At 41.1% G+C, this 27,977-nt stretch overlaps 1 protein-coding gene across 3 annotated transcripts in view; it reads left to right on the forward strand.

Annotated features, from left to right (window-relative positions):
* Positions 1-813: 813 nt before the first annotated feature.
* The window catches only part of GK (glycerol kinase), a 609,816-nt gene continuing 582,652 nt past the window's right edge, over positions 814-27,977 (forward strand). For all 3 annotated transcript variants that reach the window (XM_044072382.1, XM_044072384.1, XM_044072383.1), the window contains exon 1: positions 814-1,004. In XM_044072382.1, coding sequence (XP_043928317.1) covers positions 927-1,004 — 78 coding nt within the window. In that variant the 5' untranslated portion in view covers positions 814-926. The remainder of the gene's footprint in view (positions 1,005-27,977) is intronic.

A 27,977-nucleotide genomic window follows, 5' to 3' on the forward strand; every position in this document is an offset into this window, starting at 1 on the left:
TTACTTAAGGCCAGCCATACACCTATTTTAATGAGATATCAGTAGACGATATCTTTTGCTGTGTTAGCAGTTGGAATATATTGATTTTGGGAGTGATTCGAGCAGTTTAGGATCGTTAAATTTTGAGATATGATAGGTGGTGGAATATATATACACTAATATCTTGAACTAGGAAGCACACACAATGGTTAAATGCATTTCTTTTTCCTAACAAGACGTTGTTTAAATGAAAATGATGAATTAGTATGATTCATTGTTATTTATAATTTTTAACGGTTAAAAATCTTAACACTGTGGAACAGACCCTTTCAATGTGGGACTATGAGCAACATGGACTTTTTAAGACTCAAGTGGAAAAATGTTACCAACTTTTAGGTGCTACCTTTCTTTTCCAGGCTCCGAAAATAATGAGCTCACGAGTCATGAAAAACCGATCACACCTCACGGTCCAAAGTGCAACTCAAGATAACATGGCCAAAGTACTACTTACGCAATATTTATCGGTCCTACATTTGGGGACCGTTTACATCCATTCAATATAGCTTTTTTTAATTAGATAAACATACAGAACCCGAATCAGAAACAATTTCATTTACTAACCGATTCTGCTGGGTGTGCTTACTTACTAATTTCCACTTCACTTCTTTCTAAATCCTTGTTACTGGAAATTACGCCAACATTTAGACTCCTCCCATCAAACTCGATGACCCCACCATCACCGACAAATCAGAGTAGCGAAAATGTGGACAGCGCCCCTAGTACGCCTTCAATTTGCCGCGCCTCTGTTAATGACGTCGCCACTGGCCTTGCCAAACGCTTTGTTGCCGGTATATTTATAGAGGAATGAGCACCTGATAGCCCACTTGCACTGTTTCTGGAGGAGTCTAAGGTTATTGGCGCGTACAGACAAGGAAGCAACGCATACAATGTCTGCATCAAACAACATGATGCTTGGGCCGTTGGTGGCAGCAATTGATCAAGGGACCAGCTCCACTAGATTTCTGGTGAGTTGTCAAACAACGAGAGGTGATATCAAGAGAATGGAGTCGCTATTAAAATGGAATGTGGAGTCTAATTATGGGGGACTGCAGAATCTTGACAGTGGATTATCTTTGTACATTTTATTTCTTTGAAGATAAGAAGACTTTGGGCTGTTTGTCAATGTGTGTGCGTATGGAAAATTTTGCAACAGCTTGGTTTACACACATTACGCACTGGCAGGAGATTGTTGAGGTTGGTGTGTACCCCGCCCCCTAAAAATAAATAATTAATACACCACACACCCACATTTTCACAAATTAAGAGAGTGATTCTATGTTTGATCATCTCACAAATGAAACCCCATATTCAGCACACGCTCTCTGTGTGGCCAATGTAGCATTTAATGTTACCCATTAAAAAGTAATAACAATCTAGACAGTAAATAAACTTGACACGTCTATAAATTTTGGAAACTGTGTTGGTCTTTCGATTAAATAGCTCACATATGAACTGTTAATCAACCTAACCTGGTCCTCATTTCTCAGCTTGCCCTGTCTTTTCATTAGTCCAAGTTAGAGCCTAGTGGCATTGGTCATATTTTAAAACGGGTGCTGGTAATTCTTTTAAAATATTGCATTATGAAAATACGGTTTTGTCACAAGATCTGCATATTCATACTTCATATACAGGTGTATTTTTTCACAGGCTTCACTGTCCCTCATAGTAATTATTTCAGTCCTTTAGCACATGATTCAAACATAAGTAACATAATTTTACATAAACTGGTTGTTTTCTTTCCTAAACTCTGTCCATGTACGGTTACCCTCCTGTTTCTTTCCTACTATATATGTAAAATAACTACAGACCAGCCACAACCAAAACATGGGATCAGTGTAGTTTTTTCAGTGAACAGTTTTCAGAATATTTGCACCTTTGTACATTGATATACTTGGCTACAGAATAGTGCTTTAACATTTGTTTTAGCAAAGCTTCTGTCGGTCTTAAGTTTTATTGATTACACACACATTGACACAGATGAGCTACCATGCTTTTCATTTTAGAAAGCATGACAACATGTTTAACTTATGTTATGACTACATAAAATACGATTCTTTAAGAAAACACCCCAACAGAGAAATAAGAAGACTTTGCTGAAGCTTCTTTAAGCATCTAAAAGTGTGGAAAGAGTATGTGTTTCTGTGGATATTCAAAATGATCTGTATAAGATTGATCGAAGGACCAGCTGACTTGGCAGTTCTGTAAGAAGGCATCTTGAAGGTGTAGTGTGCGTGTGTGCGTGCGTGCGTGCGTGTGTGTGTGTCTGTGTGTGTGTAACTTCAGAAACTGTGATACAGCCAGTATATACAGACTTGTCAGTGGGAGAATTCTTTTTGGGATCGGAGTGCTGATAACCTTGAATCAAGATTGTGGAACCTTATAATTAGAAATACATATTTTTATATTGTATAGTTATACAATGAAAATTTGTCAGAGCTGATTGAGTACAAATATCTAATGTAATAATATCATAGACTATTAAGCTGACTAGTATTTGAGAGTTTGGAGCCTCATTGTTTCTCGTAGTATCCTTTAATTGGACACTGACTCATTGTCAGTTTGTGGGTATCAGGTTACAAAAATATTTGATAGACACCCAAAGAAGCTGGTGCCAGAGCTTTCAGTATTTCTCTTGTTACTCCTGAAGAGTACATCATCCCTGTCCTGGCCAGTTTTTCCTCATCATTAGGTTGTGGATCAACTAAGAGGGGCCATAATTTAGAAAACCACTGGGGGGTGGTTTGAGTTTCTGTTGTTTTACAGGTCTGTCCTCTGCATGCACTCCGTAAAGTGCTGTGCAGGGGCTTGCAGTGGGCTGTTTGAAGAGGACATCCCTTTGTTTCCACAAACAATATTCCTTCCTTTCAACCAACCTTGCCTCAAAGCATGAGTGATGTTTCCCTGGTCTCCCCCAAGGAAATTGCACCAACTCTGTACACCCTCAAGTGCAAGCAACCGTCCCCACCCCCTGGGATAGGGGAACAGAATATACCATTTCAATGTTCTCCTTCCTGCATGACTCCCCCAGTGCTAGGACTGGTAATTGAACTTTTGTTGCAGTCAGGGCTCCATCTCTCTACGCTGCAAAGCCAGGAAGCTTTCCATGTTGCAGTGCCCAAGGATCACAACTACCTTTTACTCCTGTCATTAAGAGAAAAATAATATTTTACATTGTATAAAAAGTAAGGACTATGCAGTACCTTCTTGACATAAACAAATGGCTTTGTCTAGTATTCAGTAAGAATTCTAAGTCCTTGTAATTTTTCCTCCATACGGATTCTTTACTGCACTTTAGCTGCATGGTTTTATGAATGGCTTTTAATATTTCAAGTTTAGTAATATGTGTATTACTTAGCAGAGTTACAGTATAAAAAAAGAAAACAGAAACACATGGCAAATAAAATCAGCAGGTAAGGTCAAAACTGGTTGAAAGTAGACTAGAATAAATAAACTAAAAAATGTATGCATGAAGTAATAATTGGCACAGTCCAAGTAAAAGCAAGAAGTTAACATAATAGTGGGAATTAACTGCTGGTCAGCTGTAAATAAATAAATATTTAGTGAATTTTTAAAACTACTGGCTGCAGGAGACTCCCTCAGTCATATAGGTAGCACATTCCAGATTTGTGGATATACGCCAAATAATCTGAGTTACTCCTCTGGAAGTGCCAGCAATCCATGGGTGGCTAAATGCAGGGAATGAACCAGCTGGTAACAAGCCAGATGAGTTTGCATTTGGGAGACCCAAGTTATACATGGATAAGGAAATCATCGCTAGAATTTTAAATATAATCTGCTAATAAATACCAGCCAGTGTAGTGTAGGACTTAGGACCATAATATGTTGGTATCAAGATACTCCTCAGTGAGTACTGTGGGGACCGCATAGGTTTGAACCAGATGGAGGTGGATTATCCTGTGAAATCTATGTCCTTCCAACTTGCCGTTATACTTTATACTGTAGCATATTGGTGTACTTGTTTAGTTATTGATATCTAATGCCACATGTTCCCACACTGTACATAGTTTGTCTTTAGCATACACACTAGCTTAAATGATTATTGATTTTGTGGCTGGCACCTCTTTATATTTCAGTCGCCTCTTATTCTGACTAAACTCCATATGTTGCTTCTGTTTTGTGTGATTTATGTTATAATGCATTTACTTGACAGCAAGCATATCTTGCCTGTCCTTCAAATGTATTCATCATTCTACCCCTATCCCTGATTATCCCTTCACACTTTTTCTACCTGCTGTGTGCTGTCTTGAGTGTCTTTATGGATTCCTTCTCCACCACTTGTTTTGGTAGCACTTTCCATGGGTTGATTACTGTCTTCTTGAAGGAGTACTTTAACAGACCCAGAAAGTAGGTAGATCCTGTTAGTGCCACTTCTTCTAGTGTCCTTTCAGTTTATACACCACATGTCACATCTCTCTGACATGATCTTTGCTTGCTGCCACTTCAGCTGCATTACCTAGATGCACCACAGCATATGTCTACTCTTCCACTAGGTGATCACCTTTATTATTACTTCCTCAATTATTCTACTAAGCCTGAGTCTCCAGGCTAGTTTCAGTCAATACTTCTCAACCTCTTAGTGCTAAAAAATCTAGACAAAGCCTAAAATTATGGGGGACAAAAGCCTCAAAATAGCTTATTTTAAATATTGCCCTTAACTTAGAAAGTTGTTAGAATAACATGATTTGTGCTAGCTTAGAAAGTTGTTAGAATAACAAGAATTGTGCTAACATGCATTTTCTAATGTGAAACTTGAAATTCAAATATATATCATAACTTATTGAATTTATTCCAGAGTAATTTGCCAGAAAACCACAAATTTTATGGGGAGCAGACCAAAAACAGTGGGCAAATTCAGAAGAAAATCTGGACAGTTGAGAGGTATGCTTCAGGTTTGTCTTCACAATTTCCATTACCTGACTCATAATTGTCAAAATTCTATTATTTCTGCAGTAATTGGTTCTCACCTCCTTCACTGCCTGCCCACATCATTAACCCATTCTGTCTCCATGTTTTCGTCATTGTTTCCTCTATGCCCAGCTGTCCTTACTATCTGTTTTGGTTGCATCACTCCCAGCCTGGCATCTCTAGAAATTCCTCATATGGTAATTAATATTAGCAGTACTGATTATAGTATTATAGAAACCTCTGTACATCATCTTTTAGTCTGCTTTTAGTCTTTACTTCATCTCCTGTACACACACTGCCTCTTAAATGCATGTTTAAGTTGCTGTTGTGTTTGCCTGTGATAATCCTGGTTTACTGTTTGTTGGATGTTGCTCTCTACTTTGTCACAACTGCATTTTTCTCTCTGTGTTGTAGGTTGATAACTAACTTTACAGTTTTACTTAATCATTGTGTTTTGTATTGCCCACTGCCCCGGCCTGGGCTGAAATTGGTCCAAATTGAAGTAAGAAAATAAATAGATGCTTAGAGAAAAACAGCTCTTGTACTCACTTTCCTCAGTTATTTAGAGGAAAATAGTTTTTTATTCAGGCATGTCCAGAGGTTAGCTCCCAGTATTCTCTCTTGTCTATCTGATGAATCTGGGCATCTTGGAGAAATGTAGAAATTGCCTCACGTACACAGACAACCCTCTCCTCCTTCCACCCAACACTACAACCTGTGAGAGATGCACTTATCTAGCCAAACTGGAGTTAAAGCTCTCTCCAATCAAGACTGAACTTAACAGTCAAGAGAAGAAAATAAACACTTGCACCACACCACACTCATCACATAGTCTCACTAAATCTACACCACCAAAATCCACACATAGAAACACAAAAACATTCACGGAGGCTCTCAGTAATAATCTGCTCAAGCAACAGAGACCTCCAAAACAGAAATGCAAGCAGCCTCCACTGCCCCAACACAACCCAAATGACACGTAGCCCACAGCCTCAGTGTGCCACTCAACCACAGCCAATAAGGCATAACAATGTACCCAACACACTAGTCATAGGTGACTATAGTCACACTGATGTCCCACTCACCAGGCTAAACAAGGAGAAGGTTACTGTCAGCTGCCTGTCTGGTGCCAGGATCCGCCACATAACCCATGCACTCAGGTCACTCCACAACAAGTACAAATATGACTCTGTCATTGTCCATGTTGGTGTGAACGACCTGACACGTACCTTCCTGGACTACATGAAAAGAGACATGGAAGAGCTCTCTGATCTTGTAGCCCAGGCAGGTGTGACCCTAGCCCTGAGTAGCATTCTGCCATCACCCAGAATGATGCCGCAGTACAAGGACAAAATGATTGACTTCAACAATTGACTAAGCTTCTGGTGCAATTCTAAAGGGATCCAGTATCTGTTTGCCTGGGATGACATGGTCGACAGACCACAATGCTTTGCCAGAGATGGCCGGCACCTGTCACCCCTGGGATTCCGGATACTGGCTAAGATTCCTGCCACCACTATAGTGCCTTTTTTATGCAAGGTTCAAATGACAAATTCACCACCATAACAGGAACAGGCAAGCAAAAACTGAGGGTGATGCTACTCAATGCTAATCTCAAAATGCAGTTACTCGAGGCACTCCTTAAAATGGAGAACATTGATATCTGTGCAGTGACTGAGACCTGGTTCAAGGCTCCAGAGAGCATCCCTGCACTACCAGGCTATAACTCATACCACACTTTTCGGCCATGTAACCTGGACCGGACCACCAAAGGCGGAGGTGTGTCCATATTCATTAAGGATATCCACACCTCCAGGCTAGTTGCTCAGCATAATGCAGCCGAGGTTATCAAAGTGTAACTAACTCTGGGCAAAACTGCAATCCAAATTGTAGCTTGCTACAGATCACCCTCCATGCCCCAGGATTCCCACTCCTCTTTTCTTGATGTACTGGAAAATATTAGGGTTCAACCAAACACCCCAATAATTGGCGATTTCAACTACCCCACCATTAACTGGGAAAACTACTCATGTACCAACTCCTTCGCTCAACGCTTTCTGGAATTCATAAACTCCAATGCCCTTGATCAACTTATCCGCACTGCCACCAGGGGCAACAATATCCTAAATCTAGTCATTACCAGCATGAGTGACTGGTGTTCAACACCTGAAGTCAATGCCTCATTGGTCCGATCTGACCATAAGCTAATTACCCTAGATATCCACATCATGACCCCACCCCCCATTAAGGAAACCATGGTAAAAAATTTCTCCAAAGCCATCTTCATGCTTCTTAAGACAGAAGTGGTGAACTTCATGATACCCATGCAGATGGACAATACAGTTACGACTACTGAATCCTACACAATTGTACTTTATAAGCTGTTACATGAGTGCATGGATCATGCTATCCCAAACAGAACCAAGATGCTATCCTCCAAAAAAAAGAAGACAATCTGGTGGTCCCCTGCCATAAACAAACGTACAAAAGAAGGAAGAAACTGTTGCAAAAGAGAGTAAAATCCCACGAGTGGAGGAGCTGCCTGGTCAGCCTCCATAAGAAGCTGTGATTCCCTGATAAAATCCTCCAAAGCTAGTTACGAAAACAAAATCGCCACTGATTCTAAAGACAACCACAAAGCATTCTATAGCTATGTCAAGAATCTCAATGGCAACACTCAGATCTGCTCTGAGTTACAGCACAATGGCACTAAATCTACAGACCCAACTGATATTGCCAACATCCTGGCAGATAGGTTCAGTGCTAACTTTACCCCCTTCTCACCCGCTAAAGACCCCATCTCTATACCGGAAGAATGCAAAGTTCCTGTAATCACGGCTGCAAAGGTAAAAACGACACTCTCCAAAGCCAAGAACACAGCATCCATGGGACCAGACAACAACCCAGGCTGCGTTCTGCATGAACTATAGAATGAACTGGCACCCCACCTAAGTACCATGTTCAATCATAACCTCACCTCAGGCTTTGTGCCTGCTGAATGGTGCACAGCAATGGTTATCCCACTCCACAAGGGTGAGCCACAACGGACTCCAGGAACTACCGCCCCATTAGCCTGACGAGCCTGGTCTGCAAGGCCATGGAATGTATCATCATGGAACTTATAAACAAATACATTGGTAATCTCCAAACTCTGGACCCCACCAAGTTCAGGTTTGTAAAAGGCAGATCATGTCTCCTAAACCTGATCGGCTTTGGTGACTGCTTCAAAGAAGTCATAGACACGGGTAAGGTGGTTCACACAGCCTATCTAGATCTTGCCAAGGCTTTCGACACCATCCCCCACTCTGGAATTATAGATAAACTCACTAAACTAGGTATAAATCCCTATGGCACAAGATGGGTTGCCAACTGGCTCACTGACAGAACCCACACTGTGAAAGTAGCAGACTCCAAATCCAACTTCAGACAAGTGGAGTACCACAGGGTTCAGTCCAGGGTCCTCTCCTGTTAGCCTGTACTTTAGAGAAGTTGATACCAGACACAGAAGGTCTTTGGCTAACAAAGTTTGCAGATGACTGCAAACTAGGAGCCATAATCGAAACTCATAACGATGTGGACATCCTACAAAAGGGCCTCACTGAGACAGATGCCTGGTGTCAAAGCCATGGTCTCAAGCTCAATGCCAAAAAGTGCATTGTCATCCCCTTTGGTAAAAACTCTGTACACATGAACTACAGCATAGGTGGTGGTATACTTAACACCAAAAGTGTGATAACACCTTGGGACACAGGTGGACAGTAGTCTCTCCTTTGATAATCACATCGCCGCAGTAGTCGGGAAATCCTTCTATGTGGCACACCTCATCACAAAAGATTTCTCCTTCAGAAAAAGAGGTCATTGTTCCCCTCATCACTCATTAGACCCATTATAGAGTACAACACCCCTTTTGGTATGTACCTCACAAGACATCTACAACAACTGGAAAGGCCTCAGAAATACCTCACAAAGAGGATTACCGGCGTCAAACAGATGCCCTACACAGACTGTGTAAAAAAAACTCCAGTTTTACTCCATCGCATATCGCCTACTCAGAGGTGATCTGTGCCTAAAATACAAAGCTTATGTCAAAGCCAGAGCTGTTGGACATGCTCCACTTAAAGAAATCCCAATCCCTCCGAGCTACACGTTCTAGGGACCTAAACCTTGTCACCACAATAAACAGAACATGCCGGAGGGATAGATTCCTGTCCCAGAGACTTCCCATACTCTGGAATAAACTACCTATCTATATCAAACAAAGCTCCTCATTAGCAATTTTCAAGAAAAATCTTAATTGGATGGGAAATAGGAAATTCACTCCGGGGATCACCTCTGTGGCTCTGCTCGACAGTGGCACAGGAAAATAATTTTCTTGGGTGGCAAAGGCCAGGGTACCTTTTTGGCTGGGCTTGTATAGGCCCCAGGGCCGATAGCCTAGTACCTACCTATGAACCTATAAATAAATCCCCCTGCTGAGCAGGTGGGTTCTTGACTAGACTCCAAGACGCAAGCATTTTTATGAAAGATTTTGTTAATGATCAAATTATACACTAAATTAACTGCTTAGTGTGAAATAAATTTGTTCAAGTAGTAACTGCCTTTGTGACCCAAAACAGTTTGGAACCAATAATGCAGATTCCGTCTAGGGATGTCACTGTTGTAATGACAGAACTAGAGTCTTTCTTCCTTCTAGCCATATTTGTATGTAATTAACACAGATCATGATACCATGTCAAACTTAATAATAAATAAAACATCCTTTCCTGACATTGCTAGTCTATTTTCCTGTATTTCAAAACATCGGCTCAGGATACTAACTTCTGCTTTCGTGAACACACGCACTGATAAGACTCAAAAATACAGGTAAATTCAGCAAAAAAACTTTACTGAATCATAACATTAATAAGAAGTAGAACACACAAAAAAGAATTGCTACATAGCATTCAAAATTTACCCTAGTCATCAAATCAAATTAAAGAAATTTTCTTCTTGGATATGAAAGCCGAAAATGGGCTATGGGTAAACAAACATGTGGATAATTGCAAGTTAAATAACATAATTACATTAATAAAAGATGCAGAGTTTTCCTAGATGGTGTACCAAAGTGAACACCTGTTGAGTAATAATGATGTCTTTAATGATAGTGTAGAACCACGCGGTTTGGCTAAAGAATATAAGTTATGATGATCCTTGGTTGGGGTGCCTTCTGTGTGGAGTCTGCATGTCCTCCCTATGGTCGCATGGGTTTCCTCCGGGTGCTCCATTTTCCTCCCACATCCCAAAGACATGCATTAGGTGGATTGGGCACTGTAAATTGGCCCTAGGCGTGAGTGTGTGTGTGTGTGTGTGTGTGTGTGTGTGTGTGTGTGTGTGTGTGTGTGCCTTCCATGGATGCAGGGCACCGGGCTGGCAACTCAACACCGTAAAACTCTACTGCCAATCATGAGCAGACAGGTGATCCGCTGTGGTGACCCCTAACTGGGAAAAGCCGAAAGAAAAAGATTACAGCATGAAGGGTGAAATAATAAAAAATGATACAGTAAGAAAATAACTAAGGACAACAGTAGACATCACTTTTGACTCAAAGCAGTGTGTATCCACAAGTCAAAAAATCAGTCTGTAAGACATCTAATTCTAAAGGGCATGTTTAGATATTCCATTGAGAATATTCTGCTACTTTTTACCTTACTGATCTGACAAATTACTGAATACTGCACTGCATTTTGTAGTCTTCAAAAGCCACTTGAAAAGGTACAGGGAAAAGTCTTTGTGTTTGAAAATTTGAACTTTTCGGAAATGCTTCAGTAACTGTCTTTGTATTCTCTTTTTTAATAAGTGACCTCTGTCTGGTTGTTAAGGCAATATCTGATGCATATGTACATGAAAGTATGCCTGGAATGCACAACTGGGAGAACAGACACTGTTGGAGCCTATTATGAAAATAAATATCAATTGAAAAAAAAATAAATTACACAGCACCTTCCAAGAGTGTGGGATAAACTTCCACTTAACAATAAATGTTTTGTGTTGAATTTACCTGTTATTTTTTGAGTCTTATCAGTGCATGGTATCCATAGAAAATTAATACTGCCATGGGAAGTAGGAAATGTATTAAGGCAGGCAAGCTTTCTGAAATCCAGTAGTTTGTAAGCTTGAGAGTTAAACTCATGTACTCTTTTTGGGAAATCTGATCTTTTTTCTGTGCTATCCTGCAGTCTTCTTACAAGCTGATTCCACTCTTCTGTTACTTTCATCTTTGGGCCCTTCCGCCTGGTTTGGTGCTTCTTCATGCTCACTTATTTTTTGTTGACTTTGTAGTGTAACCTTCTGCATAAACACCTGGATTTCATTCCTTTTATTATGTCACTGCTGTCTGCTGCAGTCACTGCATTATGCCTTCTGTATCCTTGCCCCCTCTTTAATGGCTGCATCTCTCAATTTCACTCTTCACCTTAATCTGTACCTCACCACTACCTTTTATTTTTCTTACAACCTCTGCCATTATCCACCTTTCTTTTCCCATTTAGGTCTGTTAATTTTAGTCCCACTGTACTCTTTTTCAGCAGTCAGACTGTCTGCTGTCTTTAGGTATCATATCCTCCCCTGGAGCTCCACATTCTTCTGCAAATCCTACATTATCTTCCATTTCAATGTTCCCCAATCTAAACTTCTACCCTATATGTTGAGCATATTTCCCCACTGTCTTCTCATTTTTTTTCGAGACTGTCCCATTCATTTCATATTGTTGTTTTCTTGGATCTGTCACTTTTCCTGTTATATTTCTTTACATTTAAATTATAGAGATACCCTTTTAATCTCCTGTCTAGACATTTCTGTCAGAAGTGTACTTTGGTGTGACCTGCTATTTAAATTTCAGTTAAATGGCAATTTAATGTGTATTCAGGAATAACAGATCAGCAGTAATAACTTATGCTTCATCATCTCATCTCTTCTGAGGCAGACTCGCATGTCTTTAAGAAGCAGTCTGTTCACAATTAAGTTATTTCAGCTGTTAGATCTACACATTTTCTTCTGATAAGCCACTTACTTTTTCATTTCAGTTCTAAATAGCTGTAAGACCATAAAGGTAACAGGAAAGATTATGAATATACGCAACTAATTTACTTTTTACCTTAAGCTAAAAGTAGTAGCCCTAGTTCACTTAAAATAATAGGCTGAAATAATAGGCTTTACGTTTTGAAATGTTATGAACTAACTAATTCACAAATTTGTAATTGTAGTGTAAAGCACTCTGCAGGATACTAGAATTTGATTTGAAAACCAAATGGTAGTAAACCATTTGGTCAGAAAACCGAAAACGTTCAGATTTTGCATATGTAATCAGTTCAGTAAAATATGCGGTAAAAGACCTTAAATGACAAACTAACACCAGCTAAGTGAGACATAAAATTTGCAAAGTCTACAGATCTAATTCAGTTTTGCAGTCCTCTAGTATGTGAGAGAGTGTATAGTTACACACTAACAGCTGTAAGCTGCTATAAAGCAACATCAAATTAACAAGTCGAAACTTTGTACAAACCAGCGATTTCTTAATAAATAATGGAAGTTAAAGTTGACAAACAACTTTTATGAAAACTAATAAAAAGTAATCCTACAGAGTTATTCTAGATAAAGTGGATTGAAGCTACCTGCCAGCCTTATATGCTTCTGCTTTTCTTTCCAAAACAGAAAGTAACATGCTTATTGTCCAAAGTGTGGACATGCTGTTCTCTGCTTACAGTTTTGGTTCTGTACCCTATATTTCACTTGTGCGGTGGTGGTGCTGCGGCAGCGTTGTCGCCTCACAGTAAGACGCTGTCCGGTTCGATTCCCAGCTAGAGCGTCTTCTGCATGGAGACATGCGTGAATGGGCGTACCTTCGTTGAAGGTTGTGTGTCAGGGCTGGTAACTCGGCACATAAAAATCAACGTCCAATCATTAGCAGACCGGAGTTCCGCTGTGGCGACCCCTAACCGAGAAAAGCCAAAAGACACAAACAAACCCTATATTTCACTTCATAGACACTGACTCAATGGGTCCTATTTTTTTAAGCAGAGTGCAGTACTTTTCCGTAATTCATCATATGATTATTTCACTTACATTGGCCTCATGCTTATAAAGGGGTATGGTGATGTTGTTAATCATTGATTTAAAATCTTTGTACTGCTTTCTACTTTAAAAGTGCTCTTTTTCTAGAAATTTTGTGGGATTTCTTGAGGTTTATTTGTGCAGATATCATCTAAAACTGATTTGTATAGTGTCTCTGAACTTTGTAGGTTTGGTCTCCTTGATCATGAAATGTTTGCTTCTATAAAGGAGACCCAGTTTTTTGTTTACTTTCTTGATTGTTTGGGCTATGTGAAAGTCAAATCTGAGCTTGTGGTCGATAATTACCCCTAGCAGTTTTGTGTGTGCTTTTGGAGTGATTGTGATGTTATCTTTTGAGATTATAGTGAGATCATTGTTTTGCTGAGGTGGTCTTCCAGGGCCAAATATGATTAGGTTGTTTTTTTTTTGGGATTCAGAATAAGTTTTATGTTGGCGAACCATGCTTCTGCTAAGGTGAAGTTTTTTTTTTTTTTTAGGTATGGTTTTTAGTCCTTATATTTGGGGCAGCACATATAATGGTGGTGTCGTCTGCATATTGTACTACTTTGGCAGAGATCGAGGATGCAGCTATCAATCAAGCAGTGTCTCATAGTCTCTCTCGTGTATATCATTATAACTGTGTATTTTTCATTGTATTAACCTGTTTATTTTTAATTAATACATGACATTTTAATATACCTGTATTTGAACCCTTTATAAACTAAAAATAGTTGCATGAGATTTCCTTTGATTGTTGAGATTGTGTAATAGGAGTACTCAAAATACTTGTTCAGTACTTTAAGGCTGACGTTTGTGTGTACAGGAAAGGAATTATATGTATATGTATACCATCTCTGCCCAAGTGGTCTGGGTCTTAGCTGAAAGGGATCCTCAATCCTGGTCGCTTACCCTGTTAATTAATGTTAAAGAGATTATTCAATACTGTGTTGGAAACAGATAATATGGTTGTTTTGCTGCAATACAGATCACCACTGACTTTTTCCTACAAGATGATTACCTGCAGAATATTTGCAACAAACTATGACTTGCATGAAACCAAATGAAATGGAACTCTTCTAAGGAAACAGTACTTCAAAATTCCAGTATGACAAATGTAAGGACAAAAAGCAAGAAAGGTTAAGTGTCTCTCCAAGATAACAGAAGAGAATCCAAGTAGATTGCTGGTCAGTAGATTGCTGGTTATTTTTATAGAAATGATGAGTCCACTTTCTTTTAGCAGTTCAAGGATTCAATTCAGGAATTTCACACCGAAGATAATTCTGACCAGCTGAGCTACAGACTTATGGGACATAGATAGATAACACTTCTAAAGAAGAGAGTTAATTTATAACTATATTGAGTAGTGGCTATATTAACATGCCAAATATGGTGACAGAATTAGTTTTTAATCGCACCTTGCTCAACTCTGAAAACGAGTGCTATACAAACAAGTCTCAAATTCTAGAACATCCAGAATGCTTACCTGAATTGAAAAGCTCGAAGAGAGGTAAAAAAATACCTACATGATGCTGTGTGTCCCTACTGATCTTCCTGCCTTGAATGAGCTTTACTTGAGTAATTAAAATGATTAGGATTATCTTTAATGTAAAAGCAGAGTAATGTGATACACTGAGCAGTGCTTGTAAATGGATGAATATTAAAATCAAAACGTTCATTGCTTATTTCATGAAAAAGTCACACTAACTTTTTTCTTTACATAAGGACAAAGCCTGTATATAGCACCTTAACCACAGATTTCAATGCACATAAAGGTTGACCTTAAAATATACACTTTTTGACTGGTTATGATAATAAAATCATTAAATATATTGAAACTACATGGAAATATATTTGCAATGGTGCTGTGAATCCCCGTTGAGGTTTATGTGATGATGTAGATCTGCTAGTGAAGGAAATACAACAAAGTGGGCCTAGACTTGCAGAGTAAATGGCATGTAAATAAAATTGAGTGATCTCAAAAGGACCTGCAAAAATCTGCAATCAAATTAAAAGTACATCTAGCCCATACCATTTTACATCACATGCTTTAGTATTACCAGAGATCCACTGGTAAACATCAGCTACAATTAAACAGCCTGTTTGTTAAGGCACTGCAAATGTGCAACACTCCCATGTTACACAGCTCACAACTGCAGCAGACATATAGGCATTCAAGAACAAAAAGTATTGCCAGACAGAATGATACTTGCACCAGTCTCCATCAACATTTTGGAATACTACATGCACAGCAATACCTTGTCTGCAAATACTTACATTTGTATTCTTTGCATGGAAGCATACTGCCACACGCACCGCGGTTATTGTGACTACTGCATTGTTTCTGAAGTGCCTAGAAACAGAGCTACAGTTGTATATACCATATGGTAACTATGCATGTTAACTCTTTACTACTGTATGTGGTGCACATTCAATGTTCTCATTTTCCAGCTTCACCTTAACTTTATAATGCTGCTGGATTTGTGTGAGATGAAAAAAGGACACTAAAGTCCCTGTTATGCTAGAGCAAAGAATGAGCACTGAAACCAACTAGCAATATAAACTTCATTATTTCTGTCTGTAGAGAAAAGGAAGCCTGCAATACAGTAAATAATTTGTGACTGCACTCAGTCCCATTCCAGTTTTCATGCCTCCACGTAATAAATACATTTCTAGCAGAAAAAAATAGTGATTTTGTCTAGTAACATTCATATGTAGTATTTGCTCTGCTCATTGTAACATAATTATTCTACAGAAACTTGGGAAATGTTTGAAAACTTCCACTTTCAGTAGCAGATCAGCTATGAGTAGCATCTGGCTTGCTGCATTACCATCAGCTCCTAAGAGGAACAGTTAGTTATGTCTCCACTGGAAGCAGCTTCATTAGACACTATAGCAAGAATCAACATTCTTTTTTGTTATACATCCAGCCTTGGACACGTTCACATTTGTATTAGTCATAACTTTACCTTTATTGGTTTCCACTCCATCATTGTAGAGAAAACACATTAAAATATAAAACTACATTCCGTGTTCTCAGACAGAAATTTAAGCTCACTGATCATTTTACAAATCTTTTATGAGATGAATTATAAGCTGTGCCCTTAACCTTATTAACCAAGCATTGAAAAATAAATAGAACTTTCAAGTGACTTATTTTACAAGTAAAGATGCAAGACTGATAAACAAGTCACTTAGTTCAGAACATCCCAATGCAGCATTTTTATTATATGACAGACAGTAGACTGTTGCCAAAATCAAGGAAGAAAACTGAGCAAATGTTACCGACAGCATGGCTTACTAGGGCACATAATGATGTGCAAGATGGCTAAGACAAAAACCATGATTAGGAACATCAGAAAGACTTGCTGAATTGTGATTTAAAGGACAACTGCATAGTTATCTATTTGCTCCACAAGTAAAGAAATAAAATAACAAAACAGAAATAACAGCAAATTTTACTTACCAGATGCAAGATGGAATTCACCAACAAGAGTACCATTAAACTGTATTCAACAGCGAATTTACTTTGACAAATTGCAGGAGGCCATATTGGCTTAAATTAAAATATATAAAAGTGAGACAAAAGGCATAGTCCAGGAGGCCATATTGGCTTAAATTAAAATATATGAAAATGAGACAAAAGGCGTAGTTGTAGAACCTAGAAGCATGGTGAAATAAAACCTAATTCAATGGCAATTTGTTCCAGCTTTTTACTAATAAAAATAGGGAAATAAATAATAGCATTTAGTTCAGAATGCTTGGAATCATTGATTGGTTCCCAGTGGGAGTGGGTGCACATCAGGTTTTAGATCTCAGCCCACTCCTTGCAAGGACCCTTCTCTTATCCGTCCTGCTGTATGCCACCCCTATAATGACAAATCTTCGCCACTCCGAACTCACCAAAATGGAATCTTGTTCAACAAGATTGCCAAGTTCGCTACTGAGGCCTCTCATAGATCCCATCACTGTCTTGCTCTAAAGCAACTCAGATGGCTTGAGTTGCCCCATCAGCTGATACTTCAACTCTATACAGCACACAGACTGTACTACCTGCCTGACAAAATCCCATCACTACAGCAACTAATTCAGCCCTACACAACCACCAGAACCTTAAGATCCAGTAGCCAAAACCTTTTAAATGTCATCAAACATAAAAATGATGCAGGTAAGTCTCTCTTTGCCTGCACCATAGCCAAAGTTTGGAATCAACTCCCAGATCACATCACTGCTACAACCTCTCCCCTCCAATTTAAAAAAAACTCCTCAAAAGCCACTATGTAAACAACTGACTCTCCTCCTGTGTCTCCCCAGGTTAAACCAAACCACTGCACTGTTGCAGGAATGCATGAATGTATCTGCTAATAATCACCTATTACTTCCTCTAGTTAAGCAGGTAAGACCTGTCTACCCCAAGCACATGGACTTTCTGAGTGAACTACTAAAACATCTTGTTCCTTTTCTCTCAGATACCTTACTACTTCTAATCTGACAAAGTACTAGATATACACTGTACTACCACCACTGCTACAAAAACTTTTGTACTGTTTTTCACAATACTATACTACTGTCAATGTACTACATATATACCTACTACCATTAATGTAAAACTCTGCCAACTACATGCTGAAATGAAAATGACTCTAACATAATTGTATATAGTCCTGATAACAAGATGTTAATATCTAGCATTGTACTGCTTATAAACCTACTACCAAAAATGTAAAGCTGTGCCTACCACATGCTGAAATGAGTCTAATATACATATAGAGTACTTGATAACAAGATGTTAATCTTTGACTATTGCATGCTGGAATGTATTCATAGATGTAATAAAATCCTAACTTGTACTGTATCTGGAGCTTTTCTCCCTGGGCCTCTGCTGAAAAAGGACCTGTGTCCAGTCGGACTTTTCCGGTTAACAAAAGTAAAATAAATAAATTGATTAGTGAATGGTTGCTGAAGCTGTGTGTAAAGCTAGTAATTGTCCCAAGAGACAAATTGTATTTGTTTTTAATCATGAGGTGATATTTCAGGAATAGTGGTTTGAGGCTGGTATTCAGAGTTATCTCTCTCGCCTCCCCCCAAAATCTTCCGGACCCTCTCCATTATTGCAGTCATAAAGGCTGAAGTGTAGCATTATATGATAGAATTGTTGGGATTATGGTCAATGCATTTAAGCACTAGTTGGTGTCCCTGAAGCAATTTTATATGGTAACTTCAAATAGGTGTGTGTTTAAGGGTATTCTTGGAAGTAACCACTGCACTGTTGCGGGAATGCATGACTGCATCTGCTAATAATCACCTATTACTTCCTCTAGTTAAGCAGGTAATGTTTTCATGAATATTTCATGTAACAGAAACAATTTTTGAGAATGCTTTTTCACAGGTGCTAAGTGTGAATGGAGTGCAGATTAGCTGCAGACAGTCATGATGTCTGAGGGAATAAATCTGGCTTCTTGCATATAGTTTATTACACAGTGGAAGAACCTTTCACATAGAATTTTACAGTTGTGTGTTAAACCTTAATATTGCCTTTGCTGCTAACAGCCATTTAATCAAGTTTGGAGAAGTGCAGTGATATTCTGTATTGCTAGCTACAGGAATAAATTAGATGATTTTATTCTTACCTGATTGAGTGAGATGTTCTGAGTGGAAAGTAGTGCAGTCAGCATGAGACAGTATTCAAGTCTAGGGAGCAATGCACTAATAGCTATAGCACAGCTAGCCTCAATGTTAGGCAAATTAGAGATTTTGTAAGATGAGCTTAGTTGTGTTGATATTTTGGTCTAAAGTAAGGCTAAGGTACTTTTGCTGTGAAGTAGTGGCTAGGAGAGAACCAGGTGGGTCTATAATAAACCGTTTTTTTGGATTTTTGTTTTAATTTTTGGGAAGTACTAATCGGCATCACAGGAGTTTTGTGAGTGAGTATTTTGTTCTTCATACTTATTTTAAAGCTAGCACAGATATTTTCAACTGGAATATTGGTTGCTGGATTCCCATGTTTTCCAGTAGAATGGATTACTCTCTGTTTAATATTTTAAGTATAGGAGTTTAGCAAATGGACTAAGGTTATGAGCCGCTAACGACATTCATCCTATTTGATTTCCAGCTGCCTTCATGTATCTACTTTATGACTCTACGAAAGGCACTTGACCAGATAGTGTTCACAGGTCTTGTCTAATGGATTTACATAATTAATGGATAAAATGGATGCAATTTTAAGAACAAATCTGAAACCTTGAAAGTTTTCTGTTGGTAAATTTGATTCAGTTATCAACAGTGATATGTTTGTGTAAACCATAAACATCAAATAGTATTTTTAAACAACTAGATGTAATGGGATCCTTATCTCGCCTACATTCATAACAGATGGGTTCGGAGCCGATCCGTCGGCTCCGACTCGGCCACTATACTAGAACGAAGTCTCTCATTGGCTGGGCTACCCCTTATCCCATAATGCACTATGCCTGCTTCCCCAGATCTCGTTTGCCACTTTTCAAGACGGACGTGGTCTCAACTTGGCTGGAGCCAAGTGATTTTCTTGACCTTTTGGTCTTTTTTGTATAGGGTTTCTGTCAGGAATCTGATTAAACAGCTGTTTTAACAGCTTTGTGAGTTTGTATTTAGTTTGAGAAAAATTAAATTTTATTGTTTCTCGCACTTCTTGTGGACTGGGCAAGGCACGTTTAACTTACTAGGTTGTTCCCTTATTGGATATACAGCTATTTTTTTCCTGTTGTGGTGGGAGCTGCAGGTTAGTGCATCGAGAGGCCATTCACCTGCTTCGGCTCCATTGATCTCGGAGCCGATGGAGGTTTTCGGCTCAGACTCTTCCCCCTCGCCTCCGAAGCTGCCTTCGGCGCCGACACTGTTGCAGCCGGTTCCGGTTTTGGCTCTGACAGTGTTGGAACCTTTTCGGAGCCGATCTCCTGCCTTATCGGAGCCGAGGCAGATGTCTTCTCGGCCCCAATCTGTTTCCTCCAAATCCTCTAGGCTATCTGATTCGGATTTGGATAGGGTTATCCAGAGGCTGTTCCAGTCCCCAGTTTTTACCAAAATGATCTTGGCTCCAGCCCACGCGGCTTCGGAGCCCACTCCACATCCCATACATTTGATTCCTCCTCCAACCCCCTTGGAACCGTTGGAGTTGGTGCGGGTGGATCGGAGCGGAATTGTCCAGTCGGAGCTGGGACCCCCCTCGGAGTTCCTCTGCTCCGACTTTTATTCCTACCCTGTCCTCTGTGTCAGGATTTGGTACCGGGTCTTCCTCGGCGGGGGCCAAGGGCAACACTGTAGAGCTCGCCTCTTCGATGCCCCGTCTTCCCCTCTGAGTATCTGCCGCAGGCATTCCGGGTACCTCCGTGGTCTCTCAGCAAGTGCCCTCTGCAGAGTCTGGAGGTCCTGCTTTTGAGGCCATGAGGAGTGCGCTGGCCATGACTTTGCCGGTTCAGCAGGTTTCTACCCCACCATCCCAAGTTCTGGGTACTGGTGCCTCTGGAGACATTCTTTCCCGCGACAGTGGGGCCTGAGGATACACCCTTGGGGGGTTCCCTTCTTCCCGGGGGTTCTTCTGAATCTGCTTCGGATGAGCCCCCAAGGAAGAAACAGTGTAAGAGGAAGCACGTCTATTCCCAGGATGAATCCGTCACTTCAGATACTGACCTCAAGGATGCGGAAGGGTCCCCTAAATCGTCCTCAGATGACGTCTCTTTCTCTGATATCCTTGAGATCTTGAGACAGAGAGGCGATTGGCAATCCAAAGCCCCTTCCGCTGAGGAGTCAGTTTTCCTCAAGGCCTTTGGGGCCCAGCCCTCCGCCTCCTGGGTGTCTCCACCCTTCGACGAATTATTGGACTTAATCTCTCGAAGGGTGTGGGAGCATCCTGACACAGCGGAACCGGTGCCCGCCAGGCCCAATAAGTTTCTTTCAGCTCCTCCCCAGAAAGAATTCCTCACTAAAGGTGTTGCAGTTGATGCTATGGTGGTGGCATCTGCCACTCAGCAGGACGTGGACGAGGCTTCAATGTCTATTCAGCCTCCTAATAAGGATTCTAGGAGCATGGATAGATGCAGGCGTACCCTTTCTTCAGCGACCTTTACCAAGCGGTCGCTGAACTATCTTTGTCATTTTACAAGGCTCCAAAGGGACCTCCTCAAGGAGTTAGGAGAGTCCCTTGCGGGTAACCTTCCTGAGGCGTTAGCTCAGACTGTAGGCACCCAGATGTCTACCCTGACCTCTATTATCAACTTGTCCATGAGGCTCATCTCCTATGCGGCCGAAGGGGCGAGTAGAGCAGCGGGCACAGGAGTGGCTCTTAGGAGACAGGCCTGGTTACGCTTGTGTACATTCGCGGAGGCCTTTAAGTCTTCCTTCGCCGACGCCCCCTTTGATGGGTCTTCTTTGTTTGGACCCAAGGTGAAGGACACTCTTACTCGGTGCGAGCAGGAGGGCAAGACCTTGACTGCTGTTGGGGCCCATTTTTCCACTCCCTCTAGACCTTATCCCAAGGCCCAGAGAGGAGGGAAAATGTGGTTCAGAAAATCCCAAAAGTTCTTTACTCCACCGAGTGATTCCCCCCTCCAGAGGCGGGGGGGGGGGACTCAGCAAGACGCCGTCCTAGAGGTGGCAGAGGCCCCCTTAACTCTGGAGACCGCGAATCCTTTCGTGGTTCCTCCTATCCTCAACGTCCCTAGGATGTGGCCCGGCTGCGCTTCTCCGGAGCCAGTCGGGGGTCGTTTTGCGAAACACCCACAGGCTTGGGAATCAATAACCAAGGATCAGTGGGTGCTTCGCATTGTAACCGGAGGTTACCTCATCCCCTTCTTCAAGCCCCCTCCTCCTACAAGGAAAATCCCGGACGTGCCACCCAGTCAACGGGATCTGGCAGCCATAGAAGTTTCAAAGCTGCTAAAAAAAGGGGTCATCCAGCCCGTCCCCGCCGACCAGATCGGATCAGGACCTTACTCAAGGTTATTTTTGGTGCCAAAAAAGACAGGGGACGTAAGGCCCATTTTGGACCTCAGCCTTTTGAATCGTTTTGTGAAAGTCCAAGTTCCGGATGGTCACCCTTCAGTCCATTCTCCCGTTATTGGAGAAGGATGTCTGGATGTGCTCCATAGACCTCAAGGACGCTTACTATCACATATTGATATGTCAGGAGTCCAGGAGTCATCTGCGCTTCCGCCTAGGAACCAGTCATTTCCAGTTTCGTGCACTGTCCTTTGGTCTTACCACAGCCCCCAGGGTGTTTACCAAATGTCTGGCAGTAGTGACAGCTCACTTGAGAAGTCTCGGATTCCAAGTGTTTCCTTATCTCGACTGGCTCCTCCCTGCCACCTCCAAGCATCTACTGATTTGAGCATTGAGGGCCACAGTAACTTAGGGTCTCTAGCTAGGAATCTCTTTCAATTGGAAAAAATCTGTGCTGCGGCCATCTCAGCGTATCACCTTTATAGGCGCAGAGTTAGACACACAAAGTATGTGGGCATTTTTGCCATCAGAGAGAATTCAGGTTCTACAATCTCAGGTCCAAAACTTGTTACCCAAATCTCGAGTTCCTGCCAGACAGATTCTTCAGTTATTGGGTACGATGGCTGCAACCATCCTCCTAGTACCGTTAGCCAGACTGCACATACGAGTGCTGCAATGGCTGTTATCGGTTCAGTGGTCATACCAAGAACTTCCCTTGGATCACCTAATACGGACAGTTGTCGTCAAGATCTTCGTTGGTGGCTATGTCGGTCCAACCTGGACCGGGGGCGTCCTTTCGCTCTTCAGCCTCCTGTTGCCACAGTGACCACGGACGCCTCCCAGATGGGGTGGGGGGGTCATTATCTGAACAGGACTGTCCAAGGCACTTGGCAGGATTGCGAAGCGCACCTTCACATCAATGTCCTGGAAATTAGAGCAGTGCTTCTGGGTTTACAAGCACTTCATCATGCTCTCCCCCAGGGTACTATTGCGATTCTATCCGACAACATGTCTGTAGTTTGGCACATAAACAAGCAGGGCGGAACCAGGTCCTACCCCCTTTGCAGGGAGGCCATGAGAGTATGGCACTGGGCCATAGCCTCTCGGCGTTTCTTAGTAGCCACGCACATTCCAGGGAAAGCCAATGTGATTGCAGACAGGCTCAGCAGGACTCTCCTGTTGCCCACGAGTGGTCCCTCAACAACAGAGTGGCTGCGTTGATCTTTGCCAAATGGGGCCTCCCTTGTTGCGACTTGTTCGCCAGCCCCAACAATGCGAAGTGCAGAGAGTTCTTCACTCTGACTCCCTCTCAGGGACAGTCTCCAAGGGACGCTCTAGCCCACACTTGGCCCCCGGGTCTACTTTATGCCTTCCCTCCGATTCCCCTTCTCCCGAGGGTGATTCAGAAGGCTCTCCATCTCGGGTGCGACATGATTTTGGTCGCCCCACATTGGCCCCGTCAGGTTTGGTTCCCGTTTCTTCAGAAGTATGCGGCACAGGGCCCTTGGATTCTGGACCCAGTACTGGATCTGTTATCCAATCCGTTGGGACTCCCTCATCCGTCCTTCCGGTCACTGCGACTGGCTGCTTGGTTACTCCACTTCCATCATTAGTTAGAGATCTTTCTCTTTCTTCGGAAGTAATGCACATCTTGTCTTCCCACAAGCCGTCTACCGTTAAGCTGTATTCCAGCAAATGGAAAAGGTTTGTTTGTTGGGCACAACAGCGAGGCATTGATCCTCTTACGGCCTCAGTTCCGCAGGTTTTGGAATTTCTGGCTTCCTTAGTTCATTCTGGCTCTTCAGTCTCCACACTTAAAGTTCAACTGGCGGCTATATCTAATTTCCATGTTGCTGTAGATCCCTCTTTAATGGCTAACAGACTTTGCAAGTCCTTTCTTAGGGGAGCCTGGCTCCTCAGGCCTCCTGTGGCTCATCCCGTGCCCCCCTGGGACTTAAATTTGGTTCTGGCCTCCTTAACTGCCCATCCCTTTGAACCGGTAGCCACTTGTGATATCAAATTCCTGTCTTGGAAAACGGCTTTTCTAGTGGCTATTACTTCTGCTAAGCGTGTTTCAGAGCTTCAGGCTCTCTGTTCTTCCCCTCCGTATTTGATCTTTCAAAGACAGAGTTTCCCTTAGATTGAATCCATCCTTTTTGCCTAAGGTAGCATCCCCTTTGTGCATCCAGCAATCTTTGGAGCTTCCAGTTTTCTTTCCAAATTTTTCTACTAGAGCAGAATATACCTTTCACCAGTTGGATGTTCACAGGCAACTACGTTTTTACTTGGCTAGGACCACTCAGACTAGAAAATCTGACCAACTGTTTGTGTCCTTTGCGGAGAATAGGTTGGGTCTTCCAGTTGCCAAAGCCACCATTGCCAAATGGATTAAGGATTGCATCTCTTTCATTTATTCCCACTCAGGCAAGGAGTTGCCTTTCCCAATCAAAGCTCATTCTACCAGAGCTATGGCCACCTCTGTAGCTTTTCATTCCAAGGTTTCAATAGATGATATTTGTGCGGCTGCTACTTGGTCTTCTCCGCACACCTTCATTTCTCATTACAAGCTTGATGTGGCTTCCCCAGGCAGAGCTTCATTTGGTTCCGCAGTTCTCAGGAGTGTGTTCCAATGAGCCACTCGGGGATTTTAGGTGCTAGGGACGCTGTCCCATCTGTTATGAATGTAGGCGAGATAAGGATCCCATTACATCTTTTAGTTATGTACTTACCATAACTTTGGATGTATGGGATCCATCTCGCCTACATTCATACATACCCACCCTCCTTCCCCCTACCTTTTGGATTTGGAGGAAGTATAGATCTTGCTAACCTCTCCTATGGAAGGTCTCCAGTTGGTTACGGTTATTGGTATATGTTTTTTCTGTATCTGTATGTATGTATAAAGCGAACAAACAAGATCTGGGGAAGCAGGCGTAGTGCATTATGGGATAAGGGGTAGCCCAGCCAATGAGAGACTTCGTTCTAGTATAGTGGCCGAGTCGGAGCCGACGGATCGGCTCCAAACCCATCTGTTATGAATGTAGGCGAGATGGATCCCATACATCCAAAGTTATGGTAAGTGCATAACTAAAAGTTACTGCTTGAGAGATGATTTCTATCACAGAGAATATTTCTAATTATTTTGAATATTCATCTACCTCTGTCATAAATGTAGCATTCAAAAATGGTTTCCTTTTCTATTTGGTATGACATATACTGTTTACATACAGTATGATTAGGTCTCTGATTATAACCAAATTATTACATGTTGAGGACATAGATGCAAAGATGCTCACCTCGAGAGTGAAGCTACAGAAGTGCTCAACCGGCTTTGAAAGCCAGTGAAGCACACTATTTATTTATTTATTTATTTATTTATTTATTTATTTTATTTATTTAAATTTGTTGACCGGGAGTGTCTGACTGACATGGGTCCATTTTCAGCAGAGGCCCGGGGAGAAAAGCTCCACAGTAAAATAAACGGATAGTAGTTACATTGGATTACATAGCGATTAACAATTTAACATAGAAATTACTTACAACATATTTACAGATGAAGAACATAGTACATCAGTAGACAACTAGAATCTTTATCTGTGAAGTACATAACAGGCATTAACAAATGTAACAATGAGAAGTTCCTGCTGTATAATAAGTACTAGGCTTATGAGCATCTGAGCTTGCTATCATCAAGGTAGTTAGTGGAGGTGGAAGAAAGGTAGTAGTTGGATGGGGTGGATGATATTAGAGTGGGAGTTGCAAGGGCATAGCCAGCATGTTTTTAGGTGCGTTTTTAATAAAGTTTTGAAGTTGGTGCATGATGGTACGGAGGTAATTGTGGGTGGGAGTGAGTTCCATAATTTGGCTATGGCGCAAGAGAATAGTGCTTCACCAACAGAGTTATTGGCTTTAGTGATCTGCAAGTGATTTTTGTTGCTGGATCTTAGTGGTCTGGTGGTGCGATAGGGTTGGAGTAGATTCTGGAGGGATGGGACATTTAGTGGATGGTTTACTAGTTTGTGGGTGAGTGAGAGTTGATACCACTGAAGGAGGTGAGGGAGTTCAAGCCAGCCCAGTTCAGCAAATGAGAGACAGTGGTGACTACGGTAGGATGCCCCTGTGGCGAATTTGGCGATTTTGTTGTAGCAGGTCTCTAGCTTGTTTAGATCACATTGCCTTAGGTTGGTATATACTGGAGAGGCATAAAGTAGGGTGGAGATAAGGTGGGAATTTGCTATTGAAATCTTTGCTGCTTTGGTGAGAAATTGTTTATTTCTAACAAGTGCTGTCAGACAGCTACACACCTCAGCCCAGATTTCTACAGCAAATAAGATGAAAGAGTATGAACATTGTTAAATATTTGTCTAATTCACTTAAAACTAACACAGCAACATGTTTTTGTACAAGTATGCCATTTTCTTAACTGTAAGATGTATGAAACTCTGATTTTGGCAGTTGATTTACCTGAAAATTAAAAATGAGGGACAGGGCAAAAATGTGAGACAAACTTAATGATAGTTGAATGGCAAGAAAAGCAGGCAGGAACAAAACAGTTTTAGTTTCTGTTACAATTCTTTTCTGGCCAGCACTGTCCATTGTGGGTCTCTTGTGGGAGCCCCATTTGTAGCATTGCTTAGGGTGGACTGTAACATTTGTTACACAGCCCTATAAGCTCTATCGTGTGCTACAGAAATGCCTAGCAGTATTAGAATATAATTATGACACTTTATGCACTATATATACTTTTAAATCTTTATCTAGCATTGCGCACAGCAAATTTCCTAGCCAGTGTTGGTTTTTACAATATCAGGAAGACCTATGTAGAGTTTTTTCCAGTACAATGCTTTTATGGAATGTTACACATGTCCCTCAAAATAGACATTTTTCCAATGAAATCTCAAATCTTTCTTAGGAAATATTTTTCAACTGTTATCTACTTTGAAGTCATTCTGTCATCACAAAATACAGAACACTTGGCATTCCATGGTCCGTTCTTGTTACATGTATTGTATTGTAGTTTCAGCTTCAAAAGGAATGTTATAAAATACAGCGAGTAAACCATCTATGGTGCTGTTTACTGTCAAATAAGTAATACAGGTTGTGATAAAACCATTTTTTTATTAGCTGTATTGCTTCAGAGCTAAACCATTGTCAATTGCAGCCTTGGGACATTACAGAAGTTCTACAGGAGGCAGTCTCCCATTACTGTTTAATCTGGCATATTACTCGACTTATTGAGCATAGGACCTCTGTTCCTTTACAGGCATACGTGGAACTAGTTATTGCATTGGATCATGTGTTGGTACCAGTGGGATGGGCAGGATTATATTTACATAGGCAGAGGGCTAAATAGTCAGTCTTGAGGTCTGCTATGCATGATGTATTAAAGTTGAAAAAACAGATCCACATGGAGTTAATGCCCCTAGTAAAAAGCACAACAGAATAAAACTAGAAACGATAACTAGGAGCAACGCAATGAAGGGCATAAAAACTTCTATTCCAAGTGACGTATGTTAAAAGCGTTTCAAAAAAACAGTCCACAGATCTCGAAGTAGATAAACGTAAAATCAGTTTAATTGAGTGCACATAGAACTACGGTTAGCGCTTTCGCTTCACAGCTTCATCAGATGTCTGTATATATATATATATATATATATATATATATATATATATATATATATATATATGTATGAAATTCTCTTGGAGCTTTTTCTACAACCATGCCTTTTGCAAGTTTTGTGAAAACTAAGTTTGCCTTTGAATCCCAGTTATGGTGGGGATGGCTTCATCTGTTGCCTCATAATATTGTAATGTGGAGTATACACAGTGTTTGACATAGCAACAAGAGGAATCATAGGAACATAAAGGTGAAGTTTTTTATTTTTCTGACAGAGGGGTCTTGGATAGTATCATCAGGAGGACATGATATTTGGAATTTTGTTTAAAGTTATCAA

The sequence above is a fragment of the Protopterus annectens genome, chromosome 5.part0 (genome assembly GCF_019279795.1).
Source record: "Protopterus annectens isolate FY-2018-M chromosome 5.part0, PAN1.0, whole genome shotgun sequence".
NCBI lineage: Eukaryota > Metazoa > Chordata > Ceratodontiformes > Protopteridae > Protopterus > Protopterus annectens.